Raw genomic sequence first — 24,832 nt, forward strand, 5'->3', positions numbered from 1 at the left:
AGGAGAGGTGGATTCCAGCTGGGCAATGCAGGTCTGGTGCCCAGCTCCTCAAGGCAGGAAGAAAATAATTCAGGAAAGCCTCTTCTGCACTTGCTGCAGAGATAAAATGAGGTGGGGACCTGTCCTGGAGCTATTTCCATCTTGGCTGTGCTGCTCCTGCTCTAAGGTAAAATTGAGGCTGCTGTGCTGCTAATTCACCTCGCCAGCCTTGGTGCTCCTGGCACAGAGGGGTTCATTGATTCTTGTCCTTTACCAGCAGTGGTGTCAGGTCTGCAGCCAGATGAGAGAGGGTAACATCAGCCAAACAGCTTGGCACCATGAAATCTGCTCCTGAGCCCTCACAAACCCACACAGGGCTGCTCCAGCTCTTGCTACAGACCATTCCAACGGGATCAGTTCACTGCTGGAGCCCGTGGCTGTGCCAGCTCCCCTGCCCAGTGAGGAGAGCACGGCTGGGATTCCATGCAGGGGCTGGGAGGATGCTTTTTCCCTTCTCAGCTTCCTGCTCAGCCACAGCATTTGCATTTCAGCTTCCTCTTCTCTGCCTGCAATTCCTGAGAGCACCTGCAAAGGATGGAGCTGCCTGATGAGAGGCCAAGCTAGACTTAACAGCATCTGCGCCCCTTTACATGTTAAACAGATGGAAGAAGCCATCTCAGTTCCCCAGAGGCTGCTGGCCTGGTGCTCCCACCATGAGAAAGGTTTTTCAGCAGGGATGGGCTAGAAAATGACATTTTGCTACTCAAATTATTATTTTGGGGTTTTCTGCTGGGCAGCAGTCACTGTGCTGGAACAACAGCAGCCATCCCAAGGCAGTTGGTGCTGGGGGCTTTGCTACAAAACCCACAGACAGGTGAAGCTGTCACTTCATCCTCTATGACATTTCAATAGAACTAGCAACCCAGGAGAAGAATTCAACTCCTGGAGAAGCTGTGAGGGGACAGGAGAGCCCCCACAGCCACCCTGCACCAGGGGAAGCCCTTGCACACGTCACAAGGACCAAAGAATTAAAACCATAAGGTGGCATTGCCAAAAGCATTTGAGGAGCAGGGGACAAGGTTTGAACATTGCCAGCTAACCTGTACCAGGCAGTGCAGAGCCTGTTTTCATGGAATCACAGACTGGTTGGAGCTGGGAGAGACATGAGAACTCATCTTGTTCCACCTCCTGCCACGGGCAGGGCACCTTCCACTAGTCCAAGTCTAACTGGCCTTGAGCACTGCCAGGGATGGGGCAGCCACAGCTGCTCTGGGCAGCCTCTGCCAGGCCCTCCCCACCCTCACAGCCAAGAATTCCTTCCCAATATCCCATCTAACCCTGCCCTCTGGCAGTGGGAAGCCACTCCCCTTGTCCTGTACCTCCACACCTGCAACCAAAGTCCCTTTCCAACTCTCCTGGAGTTCATTTAGGCACTGGAGAGGGTTCTAAGGTCTCTTTGGAAGCTTCATTTCTCCAGGCTCTCCCAGCCCAACTCCAGTGCAGAGGTGCTACAGCCATGGAAGCATCTTCATGGCTTCCTCTGGAACCTCTCCACAGCTCCATGTCCTCATGTTGGGGGCCCAGAGCTGGACACAGCCCTGCAGGTCCCCAACACAGGCAAGGTTTTGAACATCCATCCAAAACTGAAGAGGCAAAAAGCAGAGAAATCATTTCACTGCAAACGAAGCCGAGCTCTTTCTCATTTTAAAAATAACTGGATTTGTGGGAGAAGCGGTGAGCAGTTCCCAAGTGAGGTCAGGCACAGGCACAGAAATCCCTGTGAAGTCTCAGTTCATCCCAGCCAAGTCCCTTGCTGCAGCTCAGTGTGCAGCAGACACTGACATGCTCGGCTCTCCTTCATCCTGCTCTTGCTGCCTCCAAGAAAGTTGTAGGAGCTGGAGTTTGCCTGAATTCCCAGGTGTGGAAGAGGCACTGTCAGCTCCACATGGCTCCCTGAGGTTCCTCTCCTCCCTCCATGCCAAGCTGTGCTGGTACAGGGCCAGGGAAGATGCTGCTTTCTCCAAAGCTGGCACTGAATGCTGCTTGAGTGCAACAGGTTTTGTTCTAATTAAAGAGGAATCAATTAGGCTGCAAGATATTCAGCCACCTGGTGCTTCTGACTATTTTTTCCTCCTCCTTCTCTTTTTTCCTTAACATGCTGCTGCTGCCTCCAGGGAAGCCATGAATGAAGCAAGCCATGTTCCAGTTTCTTGCATTCTTTTAGATTAAAAAATGCTGTTTGGGAGGAAATCTGCGCAAGCCAGCCAATGACAGTGCTGTGCATGTCCCTGTGATCTGCAGCTGGCATCTCCTCTGCCATCCATTACTCCCTCCACTCAAGCCTCCTGTGTCTCCAGCAGCACATGGCACTGACTCCATCAGCAGTCAGCTTGTGCTGCATGAAAAAAAAAAAAAAATCATCTGCAGCAATTAAAGAAAAAGCAGTGGAAGAGGTGTAATGGGATCTCATGGGAGGCACAAAGGAGTCCTACATGCAAGGAAGTCCTTTGGAGATCCAGCTGTGCCAGGCTTTTCCCTGGGAGCTGGTCCTTTAGAATCTCTCTGTGCTCAACAGCACATAAATCATGAGGAGAGAGGAGAGGAGAGGAGAGGAGAGGAGAGGAGAGGAGAGGAGAGGAGAGGAGAGGAGAGGAGAGGAGAGGAGAGGAGAGGAGAGGAGAGGAGAGGAGAGGAGAGGAGAGGAGAGGAGAGGAGAGGAGAGGAGAGGAGAGGAGAGGAGAGGAGAGGAGAGGAGAGGAGAGGAGAGGAGAGGAGAGGAGAGGAGAGGAGAGGAGAGGAGAGGAGAGGAGAGGAGAGGAGAGGAGAGGAGAGGAGAGGAGAGGAGAGGAGAGGAGAGGAGAGGAGAGGAGAGGAGAGGAGAGGAGAGGAGAGGAGAGGAGAGGAGAGGAGAGGAGAGGAGAGGAGAGGAGAGGAGAGGAGAGGAGAGGAGAGGAGAGGAGGAGCTGCTGCCTTAGGCAGCTTTGGAGTTTGCTGAGCATTGAGCTCCAAGAAAAAGATGGGGTCAGCAAGTACCTCAAGCAACACAGGTAAAAATCAGGCACAGGAGGGGTGCTCAGTGCCAAGGGAGCAGTGGTGGAGAGCTCTGTCCTCAGTGTGTGTGATGCTTTTACCCTCAGGTCAGTGCTTTTCTCCTCAGGGCAATGCTTTTCCCACCCATGGCTCTGCCTCAGGGATGGACTGTGAAATCCCTTTGACTCGTCTGAGCACATGATAAAGCCCCCTTGCAGCTAAATCAGATTTAATATTAAATATGAAAGGGCAAAAAGGGGAGCCTGGGCTTGGATGGTGATGTAAAGGTCACAGAAGGGAGTATTAATGCCATGTCAGCTGACGTGTACTAGGAGGATCTTTGAATTCTGGCTTTAGGAATGATTCATTAATTCAGCTGATTGACTCTCTGGAAACGTCTGCATCAGATGTGCCCAGAGCAGTGAAAGGAACCCCCTTCTCCTCACTGATCCCCCTCCAAGAACAAGCTGGCAGCTTCAGGATGTGTCTAGGATCCCACCTGACCTCTGCAGCAATTCTTTAGCCATCACCTCAGCCAACACCTCTGTAAGGGACAGGCTGACCATGGAGCCATGCCAAAGAGACATTTGGGCAGCCAGTCCTCCACAGCTCCTTCCCAAGCTGAAGGAGCCCCTGGCCATCCCAGCACTGGGAAGGAGGCCATTCCAGGGGAGATTTGGCCACACGTGCTGTGACGGCTCTAAAACCACACAAAAAGAGCCCCTGAGCGTGAAAAATGCCAATCACCTGTTTTTAAAATTTTAAAATAGTAAATAAAATAGTAATAAAATAAAATAGTAAATAAAATAGTAATTAAATGGTTATAAAACAGTAATATAATTAGAGTAATAACAATTTGGACAATTTGAATTAGGACAATATGAGACAATAAATACAAAGAGTTATGGATGACCAGGTACCCCTTTCTGGGCAGCAGGAGACTGAAAAAGGACCCACGTTCACAAAGGATTAACTCTTAAAAACAACAGCCTGTTGCATATTCATACACCTCATACATGATGCATAAATTCCATTCAAACACAGGATTCTGTCTGGTCATCATCAACTTCTTCCTCTGAATCCTGACAGCGCCTTTGAGGTGGGAAGAAGTTCATTTCTCCTGATAAGAAAGCAATAAATTCATTTTCTCTGAAAGATTCAGGTGTCCTGTGGCTGCTATCTCACTGCAAGTCCTTTCTTTAAAGAAACTATCCTACATAGCACAGTTTCTATTTTAACATTTTTTTATAACCTAAAACTCTATTTAACACTCTACTTAAGAGAATTAATACGGCATTACTTTCTAACACAACACATTATCACATTCATTTGAATATTTGAGAAAAGCCAATCATAAAATACACATTTTTCACACGAGCACCCAAGAACTCAAAGAGGAGGTTGTGCTCATGCAGCGTGTGGTGCCTGAGCCTCAGCCTGCCTTCTGCCTTTTTTCAAGGGTACCTTTTGTACCAGACAGAATAAAACCTGTGCTGCTTCCCACCCCTGCAGCTGCCGTGGGAGTCAGCCTTGCTGCCTCCTCCTGCTGCAGATGTGCCAGGCCCAGCTGCCTTTCCCTCCCTGCTGGCCTCCACTGCAGCATGCTGCCCACCCCTGGGGCACACTGCTGCCTCAGGTGGGTGAGTGCCACGCAGACAGAGGTGCCAGGACACCCCCTTCCCCCTCTGATCCTCACTGGGAGCTCTCAGCGTGAGGATTTGGAACCACAGGCATGGCAGCTGCTGGGGCTGTAGCAAAGCTCAGGCTGGCTCCTTGGCTGGGCAGCAAGGTGAGGGTTTGTGCAATTCCCTGGAGAGCTCTGCTGCTTCCCCAGCTAGCTGGGAACCTGTCTGTTGGGAGCAACAGAGAGCAAAGCAGAAAAAAAGGACCTTTCTGGAAGCAGCTCCTTGCTCTGGTGCTCATACCAGGGCCACAGGCTCAGAATGGGGCAGCACCTCCCAGGTATGACCTGCTCCATAAAAATCCACTGGAAGGAAATAAAGCATTTTTCCCTCCTAGGGGAACGGATGCTGTAGGGTTAGGAAGATTTTCCATGTCAGTTCCCAGCTGTGCATGTGCAGACAGACCGGAGAAAGTGCAGCACTTAGAAGGACGTGGGAACCAGCTCAGCCCAGCTCCTCACTTCTCATATGAGGAGCCTGGAGTGTTTGATGGGAGCTTCTGCAAGGGGGCCAAACCCTAATTGCACCTCTTAGCAGCAGTGTGAGAGCACAGCCCGGCCCTGGGGCAGAGAGGGGATCAAACAGCAGCAGAGCAGGTGATAAACCACCACTCCCAGGGCTGCCTTCCCTTGGAAACCACCATCAGCTGACTAAGAAGCACAAATCTCTCCTGCAGGAACAGGCTGTTTGCAAGAGCAAGGAAGTGATATTTTAGAGTGTCTAATAAAGGAGCTTAAAATGAAACTCTGCAGAACAATAGCCTGAGCTGGTAACTGGCACCCGAGCAGAAAGTCAGGCGGGGGAGCTGTGCCACAATTTATTTCCTCTCTTTTCCATTTCATAAGAGGGAAGCAAATCCAAGCAGACACCTGAGGCATCTCCAGCTGATGCTGGAGCTTTAGTGAAATGCTGCCATCCTGCGGGGAAGCCTCTGCTCAGCCTGGGGAACATGGGAGGTTTGGGGCAGCCCCCAAAGAAGCAGGGGAGCAGGATGAGACTCAGCATCCAAGTGCAAATAATGGAGCTTTTTCCACCCTGCACCAAAATCAGCCAGGCAGCCTCAGGTAAGCTAGTTATCAGCTCCTTATCTCCACCACAAAATGAGTGTTTTCCCCATGCCTGCAGTCTCCAGGGGCTGCAGGAGCTCCTGTCACGGCCAGGCAGATGCCGTGGCTGTGTTAATGCTGGGACTTCAGCAGCTGGAGGTCTCCTGCTCTCCCAGCCCGTTCCTATGGAAACAGGTTGGGAGCCTGCCAATTTTCCGTAAAGAAGGAGAAAGGAGAAGGAGCTCGTGTGGATGAAGGGCCTGTTTGTCAGGTTTGGGGTGTTGCAATTCTAAAGGATACACGGCCCAACAATGCCAGCAGCAGAGGATTTCATGAGCAGCTATGTCAGTGCTGGAACCTTCCCATTCCATCTCCACAGCAGCCAAGATGAATCACATCACTGAGCCTGGAGCAAAGCTTGGGAGGGATCACCAGCAATTAAAAGAGGGTGGAAAAAGGGGAAAAAAAAGAACAGATTGAGGAGTGGGTAGTTGTGTGCTCTGTGTGCTGTTCAGTGGAGTGGAGGGGAGACACTGCTGATGTGCATTGTGACCCCAGTGTTTGCCATCAGCCTCGTCCCAGGGAGGAACCTTTGTGCTCCCAGACCCTCCAGGAACAGATGTGACAGCTTCAGTGAGTGTGAGGAGCTCTTCTTTAGGCAAGGAGTCTCTCCATTACAGAAAAAAACCCCTCACCAAAACCACACTATGACACAGAAGCCCCAGAATCTCTAAATCCAGAAATAATCTGAAAAAAAAAAATCCCCAAACCCTGAACAATCCACAACTGAACACGAGCAGCAGCTGAGCCTGGCAATTCTGGGGTCTGACTCACCATTTCTGCACCCTGCCACTACTCCAGATTCATTGAAATGCCTTGGAAAGCTGCAGGGAAGAGCCCACAGTGGGTTATGGTCCCACCTAAAGGAACATCCAGCTGCCACTCCATTGGGACACACAGGGTGCTCTGAGGAGCTTGTCTTGGTATGTTTTGCCCATTCATGGACAAATGTAGGAAGATGGGCTCCTAAAATTCACCCAGAAGCCATGGCCAACCCTCCTGGCTTCCTCCACACTCACCACTCAGGCAGAAGAGGGTCTGGGCACTCCCAGATGATGATCCTGCATGTGATAGTTGCTCGCTGGTTGTACCACAGCAGCAGAATTATAGAATTGCAGATTTGCTGAGATTGCAAAAGCCCTGTAAAACCACTGATTGCAGTTATTGATTCCCCATCACTGTCAAGGCCACCACTAATCCATCTCCCCAGGTGCCACATCCACTCAGTTTTTGAACACTTCCAGGGATGATGGCTTCACCAATGCCTCTTCCAGTGCCTGATCACCCCTTCCCTGAAGAAACATCCCCTAACATCTGATCTAAACCTGCCCTGTGCAGCCTGAGGACATTTCCTCTTGTCCTGCCACTTGTTGGCTGGAACAAAAACCTGACCCCCAGGGCTGCTCCATCAAACAGGTCGGCTCCCAAGCTGAGGAGGTCCCTGGTGTCAAGATGACCCTGAGGTGTTAGAAAGTCTCTTTTTCCCGGCCCCAAGACTGAAGAAGAAGCCGAGCTTTTCAAGTTCTGCTTTTCAAGCTTGTTTATTTTTTCCTATCTATAACATTCTTTCTCTGACCCACCGAGGTCTGTCTAGCAAGTCAGTCTGTGGCACACTGACCACCGCAGAGGTGGTGTTAGCTTTTTATACTAAAATGTACTAAACGTGCATTATTTACAATAATTTCCCAGTACCTATCACCTATGTTAGACAGTGTGTTTCTACTCCAAACCAATCCAAAAGTGCCACCATCACAGCATAAGATGGAGGACAAGAAGGAGAAAGGCTGGACACGCCCACATTCCTCCATCTTACCTCTTGAACCCCCATTCTAAAAACCCCGTAATTCTACTTTTCCACCCTGTGGAATTCACTATCATTCTATTCCAACCCTCGTGGCTTGTAACTCTTCGCACAACGTTGGTAATTGTTTCCATGGGTTAAAATCAAAGGCACAGGCGTCCTGAACTCCGTGCCAAGGTCTCTGAGCCCCCTGCCAGGGTCTCGAGTCCTCCAGGGCAGCCAGAGGAATATCCTGAGTTTCCACACCAAGCCTTTTGGTTATGATCCACACCCACAGGTACAAATACCACAGTGCCCACTGCCCAACAGGGGCTGCTGACAGCTGGAACGGCGGTACCGGGGCAGTGCCCGCTCGGATCCCGGTGCCAGCCGGTAAATGACACCCGGCTGTCATTTGACAGCGCGGTGCAGCAGCAGGCAGGAACAGTCTGTTCTCTGCCGGTAATTTTATAATTTCATAACTCACACGGTCCGGATGGTGACTGCCCGGGAAAGGGAGGATCCACCGGCAGCAGGGCTGCGCCTGCTTTGGGATCACGGAGGGGAACGTGTCCATTTGTGTCCGTTTGTGTCCCTATGTGTCCGTTTGTGTCCATTTGTGTCCGTTTGTGTCCCTATGTGTCCGTTTGTGTCACCACGTTTCCGTTTGCCTAGAAAGAACCTCGGACAGGGAGGGATGTGACTTGCTGCACCTCCGGCATTAAAATAATGGATTAAAATGGGGGTGAGGGGCGTCCCACAGGAAGCCTGGGGTGAAAATGGAGCCCCGCTGGGAGACGTCAGTGAGGGGCACAGGGGATAAGGAAGCTCCAAGGGAGGAGAGAGCCACGCCACAGACACAGAGCCCATAGGAAATGGGTGTCCCAGGGGCCTTGGGGGCTCAGGGAGGAGGGGAGAAGCCCCCTCAGCCCTGAGGGCACGGCGGGGCCGGTGCCGTTCGGTGGCGCTCAGGGCGCATGCGCGGCCCGGGCCGGGGGAACGCCGTGTGAGCCGCACGGGCAGCAGCGCCTCAAGCCACCGCTCCCCGCGGCACAGCCGGAGAGGCGCTGCCTTTCACCCGGGGGACTGGACGGTAGTGCTGCCTCTCCAGGAGAGGCCTAACTAAGCCGAGCCCCGCCGGGCCCGCAGCACCGGCACATCCGAGCGCTGCCCGCACCAAACATGGCCGCGCTGGGACCTGGGGAAAGATGGTTGCCGCGCGGCTCACTGCGCAGGCGCCTGGGGCTCGCGTGCGTCATCAGCGGGCGCCGGCAGCGGCGGCAGCGGCGGCAAGGTACCGGGGCGTGGGGAGGGGGCGGCCGCGGGCCGGGTTCGGGCCCCCGTGGGTATTTCCGAGCCTGTGTGTCCTGCAGCGGCCGCGGGCCGGGTTCCGGTCCCCGTGGGTATTTCCGAGCCTGTGTGTCCTGCAGCGGCCGCGGGCCGGGTTCGGGCCCCGTGGGTATTTCCGAGCCTGTGTGTCCTGCAGCGGCTGCGGGCCGGGTCCGGTCCCCGTGGGTATTTCCGAGCCTGTGTGTCCTGCAGCGGCCGCGGGCCGGGTTCGGGCCCCCAAGGGCCTGCGTGTGTCCCTCCGGGCCCCCGTGTCCCGCAGCGGCCGCCGGTCCCGGTGGCACCGGGGGCCCGCGCCGCACAGGCCGTGGTGCGGTCTCCAGCGGTGTGACCGTGTCCGGGCTCCCCAAGGTCCCTGTCGGGACCGGCTTCCACAGGGCGGATATAAATAAAAGCCTCGACTCCCGGCTTTCGGTGCTCGCTGCCCTGTCTCCCAGCCCACCCTCCGGGCTCGGGGGCCTCGTCCGGTGCCGCCACTCCCGCCGTGGGTGCGGGGGAACGGGGTTTGACGCGGGTGCAGGCAGCAGCCGTCCTGCCGCGGTCCCCGGGTGCTCTTTGGGGTGTAGCTGAAGGGGGCCGGCGCTCCCGGGCAGGCGTTCCCGGGCAGGTGCTCCCTCAGCCCGCTCCGGTGTACGGACCGGGACCCCGTCCCGGCGGTGCTGCAGCGCCACAGGGAGCGGCGGAAGGAGCTGCCCTGCCCGGTTCCCCTTCCCGCCGCCGGAACGGACCCTGCTGATCGCTGCCGAGGCCCAGAGCCCGGCCGGGAAAGGCCCAAACCCGGCCGGCCCCCGCTGCGAGCTCCCGGGGCGGGGCGGAGCGGAGCGGCTGCTGCGGGAAACGAAACTGAAACGGAGCTCGCAGCCATCTTAGCGCTGTCCCGGTGCCGCTTCTGCGGCTCGGCCTTTCTTTTCCTCCCCCTGTATTTTCTCATAAAATAATTTGGCGTGCGGATGAGACTGAGGTAAGAGCGGTTTTGGTTTTTTTTTTTCTTCAAAGTCCTCATCCTGTTTTTGCCCTGCCCTTGGCTCAGAGAGCGCTTGTAAAACGGGGTCACTGAGCAGGGGGCAGCAGTGGGACTCCCTCGGAGCTGGGGAGGTGGAGACCTGTCCCTCTTCACTCTGCCTTCCCCGTGTTCGTTGTAGAAATAAATCCTGGTAAAGGCAGCCGAGTGCAGTTGTTTAATGGAAATGAAATTTAAGTTGACCTTGAGGTGTTTGGTGAAGATGGGGAGCTTTATGAAGATGAGACTTGGATCAGAAAATCTGATCTTTGTGACGAGAGATGCCGTAAGGAGGTCAAGGAGGAGAAGGCAGGATGTGAACCCGGCAGTGTGTGTATCATGTTCCTCGTCTTTATCCTCTCAGTTTTGCAGCAAGCGTTATCAGAAAATTACAATATGCTGGGCTGGATTCCTTACTTTTAAAAAGAATATTAATAGTTTAGTCTTAGCCCTGTACCCTGGGGAGGCAGCACGACTTTGTGTGATAGAGTGAAATTTGGGCTATAATGGAAAAAAAACTTGTTGTACCATTGCCAGCTGTACACCTATCCAGTTTCTCTGCATGTTATCACTTTCATTCCCCTGTCGTGTGATGTTTTGCCTTTACAGGTCACATAATGTCCAGGGAGGAAAAGACACTTGTCATTTCTGCCTGTTTTGGCCACGAATCTGAAAATAATTGTGAGCTTGTTTGTGTGACGATGCAAGTTGCTCCAGCTCCTTGTTCTCCTTTACCTCCTCATGCCCCCATTTCTCGGGTTGCAAAGTAGGTCTGAGATTCTCCTCTCCCTGCAGGCAGGACACTGGAGCTCGCTGTGTTTCAGGAGTGCATCCTGAGCAGGCCACCCAGCCCCGTGCTGGAACCGAGCCTGAGAGGAACAGTGGCAAAGCTGCTTCTTGGGATTGATTTGAACTGCTGGGCAGTCAAGAGTTTGCCGTTTGTGTTTTTTACAGGACTGATTTAGACTCCTAGAAAAGTAGACAAACAATTGACGAGCGAGAAGATGCTTGAAGTGCCTCAGCAGGCGGGAAGCTGTTTAAACCGCGTTTCTGGAATGCTGTCTTTGCGAAAAGTGTTCTTTGTGAAAATGCTGTCTTTGTGAAAAGGTGTTCTGAGCCGCTGTGTTTTCTCTCCTCAGGGCGGGAGAGTGCGGAGTGAGTGGCAGCTCCTGTCCCGGCTCCGCAGCAGCCTGGCTCCCCCGCGTGTCCCAGCAGTGCGCTATGAGCAGAGGCACCGGGCGAGGCAGAGGCTCCTGTCCCACCCAGCCGAGGCACCGCTACCCCAGCACTAACCGAGGTCCTTTTAACCACCCTCGTACCCTACACGAAACTAACCAGGAAAGCTTTTTGCGCCAGTGCTTCCTAGCAGAGCAGGACGCTGAAGTCTCTGTGTTGCAGGGACAGGGATCACACAAGGAGTGGCGCACCAGAGGCGGGCGGGCTGCGGCACCGGCTCCTGCAGGCAGAGGTCAGCCCAGCGCTGCTGGCCGTGGCTTCTTCTCCAGCCAACACCCGCGGCTTGGGACTGTGCCTCGCTACTGCCCTCCGCAGCACCACCGGCAGGAGAGCTCCAGGAGAGAGTCTGATGCTGTGAGGCTGAATTTTCAGAGACTGTCTCTTGCTGGGCAGAACTATGAAGGAGAAATCCTGAGTGTTTTCAGGCAGCTCGGGGAGGGGAGGACTTGCACGGCTCATGAGCTGGCACGTAAACTTAGAACTCAAAAGAAAGAGGTCAACCGTGTTTTGTATAAACTCCTCAAAGAAGGCAAGTTGCACAAAGAGGGAGAGACGCCACCACTGTGGAGGGTTGCCAGCCCTGGTTCAGGGAGAGATAGAAGCCCCACTGACCACAGTGCCACCTGCACAGATCCAGCAAATTGTGAGAGCAGAGGAGGAGAGCGGAGCACGTTTGGCTTGGGAGACACAGAGATGGCTGAGACAAAGGAGAAAATCTGCAACTACTTGTACAGTGTGGTGGAAACAACAGCTCTCAATCTTGCCAAGAACATTGGGTTTTCCAGAGCCAAGGATGTTAATGCATTTCTTAGTGCTCTGGAAAAGCTGGGGGATGTCCACAAGCAGAATGCAACTCCACCACGGTGGTCCCTGACAGACAGGAAACGTGAGAGGATGCAGATGAGGATGAAGGCCAGCACAATAATGCAGATGGCAGATGCCACACCTCCTGAGTCAGGTCTTCCCTCTTCCTTTGTCCCTCCACATCCCCTAGAGGTGACTGCAGCTTCACCAGCAGCAGTGAAAGAAGAAGAAGAAGAAGAAAGTGCAGAAAATGGGCAGCAGCCTTTGGGGCAGGCTGGTCAGGGCAGTGCCAGTGACACAGAGGCAGATGCATCTGAGGACACTAAGCCTGACTTCTCCAGTTTGAATAATTATGATAACTCAGAAAACAGCACGTGGACCACAGATGATATCCCAGATGATCTGAATGCTATCAGCAAGCAGCCTGATAAGTCAGAAGGCATCATGAATTCTCAGTCTTCCCCCAGTTATTCTGCCCAGTTTGAAACTGCTTTGCCATGTACACCTGTAGAGAAACTGATGGCTTGTCAGGAGAAGAACCCAGTGAGTGGCCTTACAGAATATTCCCAGTACACATACCAACACTGTGATTTTGTAATGCTGGAGCAGAATGGACCCTCTCATGAGCCACGGTAAGAAAATGTCCTGCCTTTCCTGAGCTCTTTTTCCATAAAATGATTTGACTTTAACTAAATTCACCCACTCAACTGTCCAGAAGGGGCCTGCTATTAATGTTTCTTTCATTTCAGAAAGATTAGCCTAATTGATTCCTTGCATCAGCTTAAAAAATAAAGCAAGGCAAAAATTTAACCCTAGATAGCCCAGTTTTGGCATTCCTCATTCTGAGCAGAAAAGATGGGATTAATTTCTTCACTAGGTCCCATCTCAATGAGTTGCCTTCAGTTTGACCATATGGGGGAAACTGGTATTTCTGAGGTGCCTCTCAAGATGCTGTCACCCTGGAAATGGTGTAAAGGGAGCCCAGAACAAAGTTAAACAAGGTGGCCCCACTGTGTACATTTCTGTGTTGTAGCAGGTCAGAGCCAATTCTCTGAGCTGAGCGTGTGGCATGACACTGCAGTTGGCTAAGTCAGTCTCTGGAGTCCCTTGCAGAATCGTGGCTGTTACTGAGCATAAGCAAGACCAAGAAAATCTCCATATGTGCCACACTGGAATATGTCAGTAGATCTGCTAGACAGGAAAATTGGCCTAATTTCTAAAGATGGAGTCCCAGGGTGTTGTTATTTTGCTTTGGGTTTTTGTTTTGTTTTGTTTTGTTTTTAAGAAAGAATCTGAATGGATTCAGCACCATGATCCCTCTCCAGATCTGGTTTTACCCACTCTCCTTGGAAGCAGATTTCCAGGGCTGGAGGATGGAAGATCAACTTGTTTGTTAGAGGTCACAGGAATGGGGGAGGCAGAAATGTCAGAAGCAGGAGGTTTATGTGAGGCAGCACCTTTCAAAGAGAATGCCAGAGGCAGGAATGACCCCTGAATGACCAGGTGCAAATAAAACAGTGCAGGCTGCTTATGAGCTTTCTTATTCCTGGCCAGGAGCCACCACAGAGCTGCTGTCTGCACACAGCCATTACCTGCTCCAGGCACCTGTGATGGAATACAATAATTCATCCTGTTCTTCAGAACAAAATGTGGAGCTGCTCCTCTATTGTGAACAGCTCTGGAAATGTAATGATGTAATATAGCCTTGGTATTTTTGTCTTCTGCTCATGGGAGCCTGGATTTACTCTCCCAGTTGGGAGCTGGCTGTTTCTTCTCTGAATTCCAAGAGCAGCCTGCTCTTGGAGCAGACCACACTTCTGCTTCTCACTGTGCCCCTTTGGTTTTCTCTTTCAAAGGTTTAAGTTCCAGGTAGTGATCAACGGGCGCCGATTCCCACCAGCAGAAGCAGGGAGCAAAAAATTGGCCAAGCAGGAGGCAGCAGCTAATGCCATGAGGGTCCTGATGAGTGAAGTGGAGAATGGAAGGCAAGGTGGAATTAAGTGTGAGGAGCCATTACCCTCCAACAGCTCAGAACCAGACCTGGTGAGTCCTGTTTTCTTTACTTTGTGAGGCTGCTCAAACACTATTGAGTCTGACCCTGATTTCCTCCATCTTCCTGCTGTAGCCTTTGCAGCTGGAGCCAGAGCTGTCATCTGCAGCAGCTCCCCTCAGCCTGCTTCCTGGGAAGCACCCTATCAGCATATTAATGGAGTATGGTCAAAAATCAGGGAACATCATTGAATTCCAGCTGCTCTCTCAGGAAGGCCCACCTCATGATCCTAGGTATGGCTTGTTCTTTCAGCTTTGAGGGAGGCTGGAAATTGTTTCTTCACTCTCCTTCCCCTTCAGCTTGCTGCCCACATTGCTGGATTTGTCACTGACCTAGCTGAGTGCTTCTCTTAGCCAAGGATTCTGGGCATGATATCTAGTTCCAGAAGGAGACCCAGAGCAATGCCCTTTCTCAGAGAAAGGGTGCTGCTGCTTCTACCAGAGCAGGAGGGGGTTCCAGTCCTGTACCCTTCCTGGAGGTGCTCTACTGGAAGTGTTTAAGGCCATCACAGTAGATTTTAGTTGGAGATAACCCAGAAGGATTTATCTGGAAGTGGGACGTGGGGATAATAACCAGATTGAGACACCTATGGTTAACACTTTTCATGTACTATAATGTCCTGTCAGGTTCAGCTACTGTGTGAAAATGGGTGACCAAATTTTCCCTGCTGTGGTAGGAAACAGCAAGAAGGGAGCAAAGCAAATGGCAGCAGAAGTTGCTGTGAAGATCCTTTCTGGAGAGTCTTTACCCCATGTCTTGCCTGAACAGGTATAAAGAGCTTTTTTATATGACCCAAGTGTTTGGAATTGGGTGTCCCCCCCCTTATATTTCCTATTCTGCTGGATTTCACCCCACAAGGTCATGTGGGGCTGACGTTTCCTGCACTAAATGCAGCTGCTCAATGTTTAACAGTCTTCTCCTGTCTAACTCTGCTCTAGCCTGTTGTGAAGCCCCTCAGTGACCAGTCCATGCACAATATTGCCACTCCAGATGAATCCAAAGCAATGAAAACAAAGGGTGTTGGGGAGCTTATCAAATATCTGAACGTCAATCCTGTCAGTGGCCTGCTGGAATACGCCCGTTCCAACGGGTTTGCTGCAGAGTTCAAACTCATTGACCAGTCAGGACCTCCCCATGACCCCAAGTAAGTAGCAGCATCTGGCTGAAGGAAGTTTTGTGCTGCAGAAAGTTCAAAATAACTGCTGCCTTTTGAGATGGCAACAGGGCTAGCTGCTGCCTCTGCCAAATCTTGTCCCTCTGATTTCCTCCTCTCTCCACTTCGAGAAATGTAAAAAAACCAAACTGCAATCCACGTGTTTCTTTGTTTCTTTGTAGGTTTGTGTATCAGGCAAAGGTTGGAGGCCGCTGGTTCCCAGCTGTGACTGCACACAGCAAGAAGCAGGGCAAGCAGGAGGCAGCTGATGCAGCTCTCAGAGTCCTCATTGGGGAATCAGAGAAGACCGAGCGCATGGAAGGGATGAGCATCACTGAGGTGAATCTTGTGCCAAATCTGGGCTTGTGTGATAGTGCTGCCTGTCCCCCTCCTCTCAGTCCGACCAAAAAATGCTTTCAAAATCAGCTGAGATCACTTTGTTCTTTGCAGATGTTTATAACCTGATGTGGTTTTTTCCTGAAGTGGGTTAAATGTTTCCTCAGGCATACCCTTCTGTCCTACAGGCCTCTGCTTTAGGGCTAAATTATTATCAGATTCTTCCACAAGCTACTAAAATATGTTCCTGTGGTAGAGTAGGAACATGCTTTTTTTTAAATTATATTACTTTTTTATTATTTCTTTGTGCTGCATTAAAAATTGTGTGTCTGCTCAAAAAATTCACGCATCAGTTAAACACAAAGCCCTGGTTATGTCAGGATGGCTGTCCCAAACTTGGGCTGATATAAATCACACTTAGAGTGTTGTGAGCTCTGAAAAGCCTCATTCCAGGCAGCACAACTGAGCACAGCAGCTGGGGCTCTAAATAACAAAGCCATCAGGGAGGATTTGTCAGTCAGCACTGCTGGAGGAGATGGCTTGGTCTGTGCTGGAATGACTGTGCACTCTCCTCACAGGCAGCCAGAGGAGCAATTCCTCCAAAGCCAGGAACAGATTTCTTTGGCTGAGTCTCTGCAAATAGGGAGGTTGGTTTTGTTCCTTCTTGCTCAGGGTTTTCCCTGGCATTCTCAGGAGGCCATTCCTCAGCCCATGTTGTTTGCTGCTGTCTCTGACATGGCTAAAGCAGAGCTCAAAACCTTGGAGGTTTTTCCAGAAATACCTAAAAGAACTTCACCCGCCCCTTGACACAGCACTGCCCAAAGCTCAGGGTTTTCTGTGCCTTCTGCTTGGAAAGCTGGGAAATAGGAGTTTCCTGTAAGCTCTTGGAGATCTATTTCACACCAAGATAGCTCAGCTACTTTAAAAGGCATAAAATCAGCAAAATGGCTTCTGTGGCAGTGCTGGAAGGAAAAGAGTTTTAATAAAAAGCAAAATAACAAAACTCTTTACAAAGAAAAAACAATCCAAGTGCAAGAGGCCCTCCTGCCCCTAGTAAAACACCTCATAAAAGCAATTAGTTTCTTTATTCTCTTCTTTTTCTAGTAAATTGCCTAGGTGGGACTTTTTGGCTTCTGTCCAATCAGCTATCCTTAAGTTTGAAGTCCCCAGGGTCCTCTGAGGTGCCTTTTTCACCTAAATGAATAGTTAAACTTCTGGGCTTATTTCCTTTTTAAGGAGACAAGAAGGTAATTTTCTCACTCCTTCAACAAGGAGCACATTTCTACAAAGCTGTGCTGAATGATGATAAAAACCTGTGACTGACCAGAGTCCCGACACATGCTGGGTAAACAATTCTCCAAATCACATTCCAAAGGAGCAAACCATTGAGAAGCTGAGGCTTTCCAGGAAAAGAAATCCTGGTGAAGGGATTTTTCATAAAATACCCCAATGAGACTTGAGCTGTGTGGTGTGACCTGCTCATGTCCTGTGCTGTTGTCCCATCCCAGCTCCTTTAAGTTTGAAGTCCCCCAGGTCCTCTGAGGTGCCTTTTTCACCTAAATGAAGAGTAAAACTTCTGGGCTTATTTCCTTTTTAAGGAGACAAAGGTAATTTTGTCACTCCTTCAACAAGGAGCACATTTCTACAAAGCTGTGCTAAAGAGAGTTAGCTCACCCTTGAGTGTGGTCACCAAGTTGCTGTGAGGGTCCCCAGGATGAGGTGAGAGATGAGACTTGACTCCAAGTTCTCAGAAGGCTGATTTATTATTATATGAGATATGATAGTAAATGAAAATTATATACTAAAACTATACTAAAGAAAGAGAAAGGAGACATCAGAAGTCTAGAAAAAAATGATGATAAAAACCTGTGACTGACCAGAGTCCTGACACATGCTGGGTAAACAATTCTCCAAATCACATTCCAGAGGAGCAAACCATTGAGAAGCTGAGGCTTGCCAGGAGAAGAAATCCTGGTGAAGGGATTTTTTATAAAATACCCCAGTGAGACTTGAGCTGTGTGGTGTGACCTGCTCATGTCCTGTGCTGTTGTCCCATCCCAGCTCCTTTAAGTTTGAAGTCCCCCAGGTCCTCTGAGGTGCCTTTTTCACCTAAATGAAGAGTAAAACTTCTGGGCTTATTTCCTTTTTAAGGAGACAAAGGTAATTTTGTCACTCCTTCAACAAGGAGCACATTTCTACAAAGCTGTGCTAAATAAAGAGTGTTAGCTCACCCTTGAGTGTGGTCACCAAGTTGCTGTGAGGGTCCCCAGGATGAGGTGAGAGATGAGACTTGACTCCAAGTTCTCAGAAGGCTGATTTATTATTATATGAGATATGATAGTAAATGAAAATTATATACTAAAACTATACTAAAGAAAGAGAAAGGAGAGATCAGAAGGCTGGAAAAGAATGATGATAAAAACCTGTGACTGACCTGAGTCCCGACACATGCTGGGTAAACAATTCTCCAAATCACATTCCAGAGGAGCAAACCATTGAGAAGCTGAGGCTTGCCAGGAGAAGAAATCCTGGTGAAGGGATTTTTCATGAAATACCCCAGTGAGACTTGAGCTGTGTGGTGTGGCCTGCTCACACACATGTCCTGTGCTGTTGTCCCATCCCAGCTCCCTGTGAGTGGCAGCACCCTGCACGATCAGCTGGCCATGCTGAGCCACCAGCGCTTCAGCTCGCTCACCGCTCGCCTCCAGCACAGCCTGCTGGGCCGCAAGATCCTGGCTGCCATCATCATGAGGAGAGGAGAACAGGGCCTGGGAGTGGTGGTCAGCATTGGAACAGGTATGAGCAGCTCCTTCAGCACCCTCTGAGCTCCCTTCATGCCAGGTTTCCCTGTCAGCCGTGGTTCAGGAGTGGCTGTTGCTGTAGGCTTCCTGATAGAGGGTACAGAACGTTCCCCAGGCTCGCATGGTGTCATGAGTGATCTGGTTAGAGAGAGAGAGAACAAAGCAAATGTGCCTGCAGCTATATTGCTCTTAATCTTTGCTTGCATTGCTGTGTCCTGCTCTGTGCAGCAGAGCATGGGTTCCTTATGTGCACACAATCCCCCAGTTTCTCCCAGCTGCACGTACCTTATCTCCCTCTCTGCTGTGCTGCCAGGCTTCTACCTGGGGTGATGGGCTGAAAAACCCTCAGGAAGGTACAGTCCCCCAAAACTCATGGCAGTTTAAGTCTGTCTGTCCTTAAGTGGCATCCCTTTATTTTCTTAATTATAGAATTTGCAGGGAAATCCCTGACAAGGGGAGAGAATGATGAGAAGGATTCAGTCTAGTCAGAAGGTTAATTAATTACTTTATTATACTATATTACATTACATCTAAACTGAATCTACCAAGCACTCAACTCTGCACACAACTGCACAGAATCTTGTGACTCAGCCCACAGTCCACACACACACACACACACACATATGCTTGGCCCTGATAGGCCAAGGAAACAAAACACCATCACTCTGGGGAGACAGTCTCCATATTGCATTCAACTTTGGCACACACAGGCACAGCAAATAAGATAAGAATTGTTTTTCCTTTCTCTGAAGTTCAGAGAAAGTGAATCTCAGAAATATTCTTGGGAAGAATTGTGCCTTGCTTTTCTCTGTGAAGAGAAACGTGGTGACATTTAAGTGCTTGTGACAGTGATTTAATAGGCAGGGTGCTCGTGCTGGTGCTGCTGGTCAAGAGCCCAAAGAAATAAGATTGCCTTCCTCTGTCTCTGAAGCCATCTTGACTTTGATACCTGCCCTAGTATTTAGTTCTTTGTTTGTTTGTTTCAGGTAATCGCTGTGTTAAAGGAGAAGAGCTAAGCTTGAAGGGGGAGACAGTGAATGACTGTCATGCAGAAATCATTTCTCGAAGAGGCTTTGTGAGGTGAGAAAAGGGGAAACTCAAAAGGAAAAGGAGAGGGGCCTGCCAGGAGCTGCTCTCCCATTCTGGAGGGGTGTAGCTGAAACACACCCCTTGATTTTTGCTGTGCTGAGGGATGCTGTGATCCTCAGACACTGTTCACTTGTGTTGTTGAATAAAGGGAAGTTATTTCTGATAAGAAGGGGCCATACCTGAATGATGCCCAAATAAGAACTGAATGGGAGACTTGCCAGGAGCCCAAGGGCTGCATCTGATGTGCTCAATGTTAAGGCTCCTGCTGAAGCTGCTGGGCTGATGTACAGGAAGCTCTCCAGCCTGGGGACAGCTCCTGCCACACCAAGCCACTGCAGGCTTGTTCTCCTGGCCTTTCTGTAGAAGGATTTATGAAAACATACTGCATATGTTAGCTTTGATAATTAACATGTTTTTCAGAAGCTGGAAAGGGTTTTCCCCTTTCTACACAACTAAACTGCACAATTCTTTTCTTCCTCTTCCCCTCCCACATTCACTGTGGCACCTTTTAGTTTTTGAAACCTAAAGTGAGATGAAGCTGGACTGTTTGGTTAACATCTGTCCTTCAGTTATGAACAAAAAATCAGCTGCTTCCTCCAAGCCTTTGTGTGCTGCCATTGTGCTCTGCATTCCTGAGCAAGGGGAAGTGTTGAGGGCAGGTCCCTGGGAAGTGATGAATCAGGATTGCATCTTGCTTACTGTCTGCTTTCAGCTGTTAATCTTGACAGCAGTGGCTGCTCTGGCACAGCAGAGTGAACTCTGCCTCTCCTTGCACAATCAGCCCCTGCACAGGCTCTGCTCAAGGACTGGCTGGGAGGCTGCAGTTTTTCTTTAGTCCTTGACACAATGTTGGAGACCTCAGGGTTTTCCCTGGCCAGAATCAGCCATAAAAGACCCATCATGTGTGAACAGATCGTGGGCTCCTTCTAATACCACTTGAATTCAGCTGCCTGCAAGGTTGTTTACTTTTAATGCAAACTTGCTGCTGACTAAAGGTGCTGGTTAACAACCTTGAAGTCTTCTTCAGACTGGGATCAGATGCATGAGAGCAGCACCTGGACAGGATCCTGCTTTTCTACTGCTTGTCCTCTGCATGGCAGAAAATCTGCTGGATTTTTTGCCCTTTTTGTACATCAAGCATTGCTGGCTTCCCAGGCATCCTGAGCCACAGCTCCTGGTGTCTGCTCTTCCATGTGGCAGGGATGGGTGGTGTGGGACCCTGCCTGTCAGTTGAAGCACTTGTTGTCTGAGAAGCAGAGCAGCCTTTTGACAGGATGGTGTTTTCTTTTTTTCAGGTTTCTTTACAGTGAGCTGATGAAGTATGACCCATCTAATCCTTCCTCTGCAGAAGAGAGCATTTTTGAGCAAGCAGGAGGACAGAAACTCAAAATAAAGAGCAGTGTTACCTTCCACCTCTATGTCAGGTTGGTGAGGGGGTTGAATGACTGGTATCAGCAGCACTGTCATGCCCCTGGCCCTGGCTGTTTCCTTTACAGTCAGGGCTAACCAGGAGGGTTTTTTTCTAGCACAGCACCATGTGGGGATGGAGCACTCTTTGATAAATCCTGCAGTGATCAGCCAAATGAGATGGGACAGCCCCAACATCAGCCTCTCTTTGAGAACCCCAAGCAAGGCAAGCTGCGGACCAAGGTGGAGAATGGTGAGTGCAGTCACTCCCTGCACCATGGGGTGGCTTCAGTCCTCTCCTGGGAGCCTTTCTGGTGCTCCAGAGCTTCCTTTCCCCTCTCTATGTGCTGCTGTGGGATTTGAAGCATTCAGGAACCAGGAGAGGTAGATGGAAGGTTTAGAGAGAATCCCTTTCCGCTTCCCAGGAAGGCTTTAGAGAGAGTCCCTTTCCCCTTCCCAGCCCTGCCTATTGCACGGCCATGCTTTGTGAAGTCTGATGCAAAGCTCAGATCTAGGTCTGTGTCCTGCCTTTCAAGCAAAGTTCTATTCTGCTTCAGCCATGTTGAAAATTACTCATCAGTACCCAATACTGAATGCCAGATTGTTCCCTGAACCTGGTGTCAAACTCGAGTTCACTCTGGGTTATCCAGAAGTTTCCCAAGCAGTTGCTGATGGGGTTTTGATTTATTGACTATCTGACACTACACAGAAAAGCTTTTTTCTTCTCTGGTGCAGGAGAAGGCACCATTCCTGTGGAGTCAAGTGACATTGTGCCCACGTGGGACGGGATCCAGCACGGGGAGCGCTTACGGACCATGTCCTGCAGCGACAAAATCTTACGCTGGAATGTTCTGGGCTTGCAAGGGGCATTGCTGTCACACTTCCTGGAGCCAGTTTATCTCCACTCTCTGACACTTGGTGAGAAACCCTCTGTCCTCTCAGGGTAAAACTAGGCTGCAGTGCCAGATCATCTGATGGCAAAGTTGGTTTGTGGAGGGTGTAAGAGTTACAGATTGAAATGTCTTTCTTGGCAGAAGAGCTGTTTGAAAATGCAAAGGGAATCTATGGGTTTTAAGCTGTGGGTATGGTCAGTGTCTCTGCAAAGTTCTGGATTTTTAGGAGGCACGTGTGATCTAGGAGAGCGAGACAAAAACTGCATGTTTGTGTCTTGAGTGAGAAGTGTTGCAGTCTTCAGACCCACGATACACATAGCTATGCTGATCCACATGCTGTGAGCTTTCAGGAGCCTGTGAGCAGTGCTGCAAAGTGTTTTTGGGGTTTGGCCAGTCCATCACTGCCATCCTGTTTCCTCACACCTTCACCTCTGTCTCCACAGGTTATTTGTACAGCCAGGGTCACTTGACCCGTGCCATCTGCTGCCGTATGGAGAGGGATGGGAGCACTCTGAAGGAAAAGCTCCAGGCTCCATATCACATCAACCACCCTGAGGTACTGCAGCTGTGGCACTTCTTCATCTTTGCCTGTGTGTTTGGGGGTCCCTGAGGTGCTCTGCAGGGAGGCTCATTGTGCAGCAGCCCTCCAACCAGGGGCAAGAATTAGTGACCAGAAGCACAAAATCACACAGTCAAGGAGTTGGAAGGGACTCACAATGTCTCAGGAGGTCTAGCTCCTGGCCCTACACAGGACAACCCCAAGAACCTGCCCTCTTTGTGTCACCCCACAGTTTAGGGGTTACTGGCAATGTCTTAGGCTGGAAAGAAGGACACTGAAGTGCTTCTCTAGCCTTCAACTCAGTAAGAACCTTTTCCTTGTGGCTCTGGAAAGTTTGGGATGAGCTAAAACTGTGAGGGATGAAAGGGGCAAGAGGCTGAGGCAGCAGGACCAGGCTAAGCTTCCTTCCTGTGCAGGTTGGGCGAGTCAGCGTGTACGACTCCGCAAGGCAGACGGGCAAGACCAAGGAGTCATCAGTGAACTGGTGTCTTGCTGATGAAGGCGAAGTGGAAATCTTGGATGGCACCAAAGGGAAAGTAGATGGGTAAGAGGAGCCTTTCCTGACACTGCCTTTTCCTGCCACTGCCTGGGGGAAGGGGGGCAGCTCTGAGGTGGGGAGTACACTCTGCACTGTTACAGCACCCTGTATAGTGGATATTTTTGCCCCCGATGAGATGCATCTGACTCTATCTTATCAGAAGGCTAATTAATTACTTTTTTATACTATATTATTCTATGCTATATTACATTGCATCTAACTGAATCTGCCAAGCACTCAACTGCACAGCATCTCCCAACACACACACCTGTCCCTGATAGGCCAAGAAAACAAAACACCATCACTCTGGGTAAACAATCTCCATATTGCATTCTACTTTTGCACAAACACAGGCACAGCAAATAAGAATTGTTCTTTCTTTCTCTGAGGTTCAGAGAATGTGAAACCCAGAAATATTCTTGGGAAGAATTATGCCTTGCTTTTCTCTGTGAAGAGAAACGTGGCAACACCCTACACATGGGGAGGGTTGGAGAGAGGAATTTTAAACAGGGCATAAGCCAGCACTCCTGAAGGAAAACAAAATGTTGCCTTGCCTGGACCCTCCCACTGAGCCCTGCCAAGCCCAGAGCTCCTCCATCATGGGATTTTCCCTGCTTCTCTTGGCTCTTCTCTGTGTCCTGTCCCTCATTGCTGTCACTGTCTTCCTTCCCAGTGTGAAGCTGGAGGTGTCTCGTGTGTCCAAGAGGAAAATGTTCGCCCTGTTCCAGCAGCTGTGTGCAAAGCACAACCGCAAAGACCTGCAGGGTTTCTCTGTGTACTCAGATGCCAAGGAGGCAGCCACAGCTTACCAGGCAGCCAAGCAGAGCTTCTTCAGCACGCTGGAAGAGCTGGGCTACGGCAGCTGGATCCGCAAACCCCAAGAGGAAGAAAATTTTTCTGTCCTTGACGTGTAAGGAAGCGCTCAGCAAGGACTGGGGGGTGAATGTGCACAGGCTGTGCAAGGCTGTGCTCATCCTTCTTTCACCACGTTTTTGGAGTGGATTCAGGACTGTGCAGTGCTGTCCTCGTAGACCTGGCTGCCTTGTCACTGTCACTCAGACCCTGTGTTTTTAAAATGTGCATGTAAATGATTCTCCTGTTTTTTAAAGCAAGGGCAGGCTCAGTCCCCGTTTGCTTTTTTATAGTTTTGTCCTCCCCGTTTATTGTTTTTTAAAGAAGGCACGAGAAACCAGAGGAATTTTCAAGACTGTGATCTTGAAACCTTTGGACCATGTACTGCAAATCCCTCTGGCAGGTTTTGAGGCAAATTTTCTCCTTTGAGATTAAAAAAAAAAAAAGGAAAACTCAGGCTGTTTGAGTGTTTTTCTGTGTCTCTATTGGAAGATGACTGGCAGCCCAGCCAAGCTGGGACATGGGACTGACCTCTGCAATGTGCAGCCATAGGACCAGCATGACATTCTGCATTAATAACAAAGAAGAGAGTTTCAGCATTGTTGGCCATGGGTGTGCTAATTCCTGCTGAGGTGAAGAGGGGGCTGTGGTGGGGTTTGGAGAGGGACAGAGATGAGTTAGTGTGTGCTGAATGGTGAAGGGAGCCAGGTGGAGTTTGGAATTGAGCCTCTTACCTCAAGCCCAAAATGAGGAGCCCAAGGCTGGGAGCAGGACCCCAGCTCTGGCTGTGGATCTCCACAGCACAGCCAGGCTGGGGCCAAGCAGGGTCACCATTGTCACATGTCCACCCTGCCTGCAGCTGCCCGTGGGCATCCACTGCCAGGCAGAGCTGTGAGGGGAAGGAACTGCCTTGGCACCCAGCCAGAGCAGGGCTGGGGGCTCCTCTGTCTGCAGCTGAGGCTATGGGGGCTCCTGGTGTGCTCCCCACACCCTCCCAATACTGACAGATCTCCACCCCCCATCCTGCACTCGCTGAGGCTGGGCCAACAGCAGAGTTGGCACAGAGGTGGGATGAACTGGGACAAGTCCCTGCCATGGGGCTGCTTGAGGAGCAAAGCTCTTAACATTGAGGTATTGGGGTGCACCCCTGAGCTCCAGGAGCAGCAGCTGCAGCAGCTGGGATTTCTCTG

At 50.5% G+C, this 24,832-nt stretch overlaps 1 protein-coding gene across 2 annotated transcripts; it reads left to right on the top strand.

The window, feature by feature from the left end:
• The first annotated feature begins 8,577 nt into the window (after positions 1-8,577).
• ADAR (adenosine deaminase RNA specific) lies at positions 8,578-24,077 on the top strand. Of its 2 annotated transcripts, none has more exons than XM_058043045.1 (15): positions 8,578-8,871; positions 11,064-12,596; positions 13,821-14,007; positions 14,090-14,247; positions 14,641-14,782; positions 14,953-15,158; positions 15,350-15,506; positions 18,128-18,299; positions 19,291-19,384; positions 20,689-20,817; positions 20,920-21,053; positions 21,536-21,718; positions 22,137-22,249; positions 22,669-22,796; positions 23,464-24,077. In XM_058043045.1, exons 1-15 carry the CDS (start codon positions 8,786-8,788, stop codon positions 23,702-23,704), a joined length of 3,663 nt encoding a protein of 1,220 aa, XP_057899028.1. In that variant the 5' UTR covers positions 8,578-8,785; the 3' UTR covers positions 23,705-24,077. The 2 variants fall into 2 exon arrangements, with proteins under 2 accessions (XP_057899028.1, XP_057899029.1); XM_058043046.1 differs by lacking the exon at positions 8,578-8,871 and adding an exon at positions 9,636-9,885.
• The last annotated feature ends 755 nt before the right edge of the window (positions 24,078-24,832 follow it).

This window comes from Melospiza georgiana, chromosome 33 (assembly GCF_028018845.1).
Source record: "Melospiza georgiana isolate bMelGeo1 chromosome 33, bMelGeo1.pri, whole genome shotgun sequence".
Taxonomy (NCBI): domain Eukaryota; kingdom Metazoa; phylum Chordata; class Aves; order Passeriformes; family Passerellidae; genus Melospiza; species Melospiza georgiana.